The 6,000-nt window shown below is 36.5% G+C and overlaps 1 protein-coding gene and 1 pseudogene across 1 annotated transcript; both read right to left on the bottom strand.

The window, feature by feature from the left end:
* Nucleotides 1-451: 451 nt before the first annotated feature.
* LOC130998593 (uncharacterized GPI-anchored protein At3g06035-like) lies at nucleotides 452-1,405 on the bottom strand (annotated as a pseudogene).
* A 1,344-nt stretch (nucleotides 1,406-2,749) lies between these two features.
* Nucleotides 2,750-5,734, bottom strand: LOC130996952 (U11/U12 small nuclear ribonucleoprotein 35 kDa protein-like). Its single transcript, XM_057922238.1, has 8 exons — nucleotides 5,482-5,734; nucleotides 5,299-5,396; nucleotides 5,151-5,202; nucleotides 3,925-3,995; nucleotides 3,512-3,602; nucleotides 3,368-3,443; nucleotides 3,150-3,228; nucleotides 2,750-3,063 (listed from the first exon to the last, which is right to left on the bottom strand). Exons 1-8 carry the CDS (start codon nucleotides 5,648-5,650, stop codon nucleotides 2,911-2,913), a joined length of 789 nt encoding a protein of 262 aa, XP_057778221.1. The 5' UTR covers nucleotides 5,651-5,734; the 3' UTR covers nucleotides 2,750-2,910.
* Between the last annotated feature and the right edge of the window lie 266 nt (nucleotides 5,735-6,000).

Genomic DNA, 6,000 nt, shown 5'->3' with positions numbered 1-6,000 from the left:
TTGTGGATTTACAATCAATTAACGCCTCAAAAAAAAATATGTTGTGAAATCCAAATCAGTAAAAAGTAATTAAAAGTTCCAAAAACCCTTTCAAGACTAATAGAACATATGAAAGAAAAATATCTATATATTTTGGTGGAAATTTTAAATAGATAATAATCATTATTAGATAAAAAGGTTTTGTCAAGATCTTAGTCAATTATTTGATAAGCCACAAACTATAAAATGGTTTCATCTTCATTTTAATGCTGCTATCCTTATTAGAGCTATTTTATATAAAAATATAAGTAATTTATAGTAGAATTTTATTTTCTAAATATAATATTCTAAAAATATTTTTTTTTACTATTTTAATTAAATAGGTATTACCGTGCATCGCACGGGAATAATACTAGTTTGGATATAACGCACACTTGTTCTAGCTAAATGAAGGAGAGGATAACATACACATGCCAAGTAAAACATAAACGTCGATATCAAGTCCCTAAATTACAAACACAAAATTTACAAACTTCAAAAAATAAAGACAATAGAAAGCATAGAGAGAATAAACGAGGGCACATAATGGGCTACACAACGATGGGATCTGCTGGCAAAGCTACCTCCTTGAGTATTGGTGGTCAAGACCAAGACCGTCCAATCCTCCTCCGCCCCGATGCCCGCTCCGGTGAACTTGGAGTCGTTCAAGTACCTCGCGTTCTGCGACTGCGTGTAGTTCGTGAGGACCAGCGTGGCCGTCCGTTTGGGCACGCACACGGGCAGGATCATCCCGTCCACCGTCGTGTTCGCGTCGACCTTGCACTTCTCCAGCACCGCCGGGTAGTCCGACATCAGCGTGGTTGGCGCTGCGTTGGACGCGCAGCTCTTGTCCTCCATTTTGTCCACGATTTCATCGGCCACGCAGTCGGCCTTGTCGTGCTTCACGAGAGCCGGGGGCCTTGGCCGAGTTCCTGAAACTGTTGATCCCCTGAAGTAGATCTTGCTCCTCTGCATATATATGTTAAGAAGTGAAATACTTCACTATGCAGCAAATATAACATTTGATAGAAACAAGAGGCGGCACCAGGGCATAGGGCATTACTATATCGAAAATTATAGTCACCGTACATAAAAATAATACGAAAATAGTATATCATTTTTCTTTTACTTCAACAACAAATAAATCGATGATTACATGAAAAATTCCACTAAATTTTATATTGTTACATGAATTTTGACTACACATAAAATTCGTGTAAGTGTATAAGCTAGGGCATAATAGTAGAAAATGACTACTTCCTCCGTCTCTCAAACACCTTTATTTCTATCCATTTTGATTGGTCTTCAAAACATCTTCATAACTTATTTTTGAAAACAATTTCACTATATAATTACCCTTGCGATATTCACTTTTTATGAAACCCATTCTACACAAATCAAATACAGAACTAATTTTTATTAAAACGTTTATTAGAACCGTGCGACCCTCACTTATGAAGATGTTTGAGAGGGGGGAGTATTATTTTCACATTTTTTTTTATCTATGTCAAAATTTCCTTTTGTCATATGTAAAAGGCTAATGTAAAAAGTAACAATTATTTCCATATTTTTATTTATATGGAAAATGCTAAAATTGGATATTATCTCACGCAGTATAAGGTAACTCGACAAGTTATATATTGAATGCGATTATATGATTGCATATCGAAGATGAAAAGGGAAAGGTAAGTATGAGTTATTCCATTAAATTTCTACTTGGAATTAATAATTAAGAGAGAGAGAGAGAGGGAAGCATTAATTAATTACCATCGGAGCGTAGTTGCAGAAATAAGAGGAAGAGGAAGACATGCAGCAGAAGAAGACGACTCCCAAAACATTCCATTTGTTCCTCTCAAAGTTATCAAGAATTGTGAAGAAAAACTTTAGCTAGTTAGATTGTAACGTCAAAGGGAGAAGAGGCAGCCACCATTTTATTTCAACACGTTGCGTCCATGCAAACTACACATCTTCACCTCCTCACACGTCTCCGAATCGCCATTTTCCGCTCTCTACAAATATTATATATATTTTAATATCAAATTATAGTAATTAATTCCATACTCGATGAGACTCCATGTTGGATTCATTAAATAAACTGTTAGGACAAATCAAATATTTGAAAATTTTGGTATCATAATGAAATTTAGATAAATAGATAATGGTAACCAGAAAATAATTATACTTTCTATAATTAGTGTCCCTTCGTGGACATAAACATCCGCTAAAATTCGAACATCACACAATACTTTAATTTTATAACTATATTATAAATAGAAGTATTCGTACGATTAAATTTTAAAAAATTTATGAATGAATACTATCATTATTCAGTGACATAACTAAAGTTTAACTGAATTATATGCACAAGTACAACGAAGTTCACTTAATATGATTTCATACACCAAGATTAACATTCATAATCACAACGAATACTAACTCTTTGTAACTACTAAGGGTGTGCTCTCTTTCGTTGTAAATTTATCATGGGAAAATGAAGGATAAACAAAATTTCACCCTTTAACTACTTGGCCATTACTCATTTCTCATTTACACTACAAAATTTAATTATCCCTCATTTGATCTAATAGAAAATGTGGAAAAAGAAATGAATGATTTAAAGGATGAAATTTTGTTTATTCCTCTTTTTCCCATGATAAATTTACAACCAAAGAGAACGCACAATGTTAAAAAAAAAAGATTGATGTAATAGAAGAAAAGGACAACATAAAAAGATCATCAAAACTGATCGCATTTTCCCCTCATGAAATAATGCCAACACTATTCACTTAATTTTTACAGAGGCAATGGGTAAAAAACAGGTATATTTTACACCCTACAATGTTGCATTATGCAAAACAGAGAGTGATGGATCCAAGCCAAGCATGGCGCCTATCAGTTCCTTCTTTCATCCACACGGCTTCTGTCACGCGATGATGGCCGCCAGGAAGAAGAATGTCTAGCGCGTCTGTGCTGCTTACTATCCCGTTTCTCTTTCTCATCCAAGTCGGACGAGCTACTTCTTTTCCTTCTCGGTGGAGATGGGATCTGATTCCAATAGTAAACAACGCAAGATTCAATCAAAATGCACACACCAACGACTCCATTTATGCACAGCTGCTTCTTTTGCTCACCTGAAAGCGCGACATGTATCTTCCTTCAGGAGGAGGTGGTATGCCCAGCCTCTTTAAGTCATCAAAAGGAATTTGTTTCCTGCGAGATTCAGTTTCAAACTTAACTACGTACGGTATGAGACACTAATAATTTTAGACAAACGGAGGTGGTAGCAGCTATGTATGCCTATTCTACCGATCATAACCCTTATTTGATACTAAAACAAGTAAAGACATACAGTGGAGCTCGGAATGGTCTTTCTCGTCCTCCAAATCGAAGTTGCCCTGATTCTTTCTTGCCACCGAGGCCCCCACCTGTCAAACAAGGTACGGTTAAGCTTTCCCAGAGTACAAGCATGATGAGGGGAAAGGTTTGGGCTTGCCTAGCCTTCTTGGAATCCAGCCAGGCATCAGTTGCTGCCTATTGTAATCAACTATGATTTCAGAATCATCAATAAAAGTATGATGAGCATCCTACATATAAAAGAAAATAAGTTAGCATCACTAAATCTCAAATGAAGATCAATGGATATAATATAAAGTTTCATATCATGGTTGAAGATATTATAATATGACAAAATGCAAGTCTTTCAAGTAAGGGAAATGATGCATGTGGTGAATGTTTGTAGAAAACTACTAAGATACAGAATAATGACGCAAGACGACTTGGGCGGTTGACTAGCTCTCTTTATACCCATACACGCGCGAACACACACACACATACATAGAAAAAGAGCACGGGCATCTCAAGAAGTCAAACTGAGGCAAGGATGGAAAAAGAACAAAAGTCATGCACCTTGTATGCTCGACGCATGTCCTTCTCAGTTTCGAACTCAACAAATGCATAACCACGTGAGGCACCCGTCACTGAATAGAAACAATCTACAGTGAGCTGGGTTTTATGAGGGAAACAGAAAAAAAGGAAGCACGTAATAAAGAAAGAATAGTACAAGTCATCCCTCAAGTATAGAGTTCATCCATCGTAGAAAAAACAATTCCAGTTCCTACTTTAGATATAAAAAGAATAGCCTTTAAACTCACCATGATTTGACACCCATCAAGCAAACCTAAACTAAAGCCAGTTTCACACCTGCTCTAAATATTCCCTCCAATCTTTAAAATCTCTTCAATTCCTTTCAGTTACCCTTTCTTAGCAGCATGCAATCGATATACAGCAGTCATTTGTGTTGTTAGGGTTTTGAGCTTTAAATATTCCCCCCAAGTTCAATGTATTGGCCTTTAGAGAAACTGCTTTCCGATTTTATATACTGCACAGTTATTCTATTGTTAGGATCAATATATAATCTGAAGCTAAATTCTGCTACCATCTCTTCTTTCAACAGGAAAGTTCTTTTTAGCATTCTTTTTGAACCAGGAAACAAATAAAAGACCTTGCCTTTTCTAATCCACGCACCACCTTTGATGATAAGCAATCAGGGATCCCCAGCCTAGTAAATTTCTCCATCCAATACCAAGAGAATCCTTCTTCTTCCATTCTTTATAATTTGCTCATTTTATGAAAAAAGAAAAAAGATTATTCATGCAACCGATAATTGCTGACTCTACAGAAGTCCTCAGAAGATAATGCCAGCTTCTATCACTTATTGTCCTAATAATCTTATTTGAACCCAAATAAGACACACTCACCATTACATCAGTAGATTGCAATTTTCCAAATCTTTTATTTCCCTAGTAGCAAAACAACCAGCTGCTTTGATAAGGCTAAGTTTGATGTATAAACTAGTAAAACCTGATTATTCAGCCAACACATTAAATTGCTTACAAAAGCAGCTTAGTAACAGTTGGGGATACTATCAGTAGGAGAGATGCAATTTCACATGCCAAGATTAAAAGACCAATAGTGTGGAATTTAACTATCAGAGGTACATAGCTCTGCATCAAATTTCGCAGAGATGCTTGGTAGATCTGAAAAGTGATCATAGTTTAGCCAGAAATTTGCTTGCTCTTACTAGAAAAAAACAAGAAAAAAACTAGAATTTTAATGTAAAGGAACAAATTTACCTATGTTCCTGACCAACCGCAAGTTCTTGACACGACCGTATTCGCTCATAGCCTGACAAAGAGACCAACAGAACAACAACCCAAGCTCATTTCACAACAACAAACCAACAGTTTAGCTTCCAATTCCAAAACGAATAACATGAAATACCTTGCGGAGAGTGTCCTCGGTGGTGAGATGAGAGAGACGGCCGACGAAGAGAGTGCAATAAGGGTCGCCGGTGACTTTAGGGTCGCCGAAGGGGTCATCTGCAAGATTGCGGAGCGCGATTTAAATTGGACAGTGAAAACCTAATCAATCACCGCGATGAATGGGTAGGGTAAATTTGATTACATAGGGCTGCTTTGGAGCAAAGGAGAGCTCTGTAGACGCCGTTGTCGTGGGGAAGAATGTCGGTACCGTCGATGCTGCCGGCTTGGATAGGATGGTATTCATCTGCGTAGAATACTGAACTCATACTGCTGCTGCTGCCGCCGTCTCCGCCACCGCCGCGGCGGCTCATTTTCGCGAATCCGAACTACACAATTCTAGCTTCAGCTCTGGGGTTCGAATCCTACTAGCGTAGAAACAGTTGACATTTAAATTAGTGACAATACATAGTAGTAGCATTTTTGATAAAATAAATAAGTTTTGTATCACACCCCATAAATAAATAAATTTTGTAGCACATTTGACCTAAAGTACATAAGTACAAGTCAATAAAGTGAATGATAGTGACATATTACTTATTTTTGTTTTAAAAATAACCAAATAAAACCAAAATCTGATTCTCTCTCTATTCACGTTAAAATTAAAGATACAAGATATATATCATATCATCAAACTCAATATATATATAACGAATTAATCAAC

The sequence above is a fragment of the Salvia miltiorrhiza genome, chromosome 8 (genome assembly GCF_028751815.1).
Source record: "Salvia miltiorrhiza cultivar Shanhuang (shh) chromosome 8, IMPLAD_Smil_shh, whole genome shotgun sequence".
NCBI classification, from domain to species: domain Eukaryota; kingdom Viridiplantae; phylum Streptophyta; class Magnoliopsida; order Lamiales; family Lamiaceae; genus Salvia; species Salvia miltiorrhiza.
The sequence above is the reverse complement of the archived record's forward strand: the minus strand, read 5'-3'. Positions and strand labels throughout refer to the sequence as shown.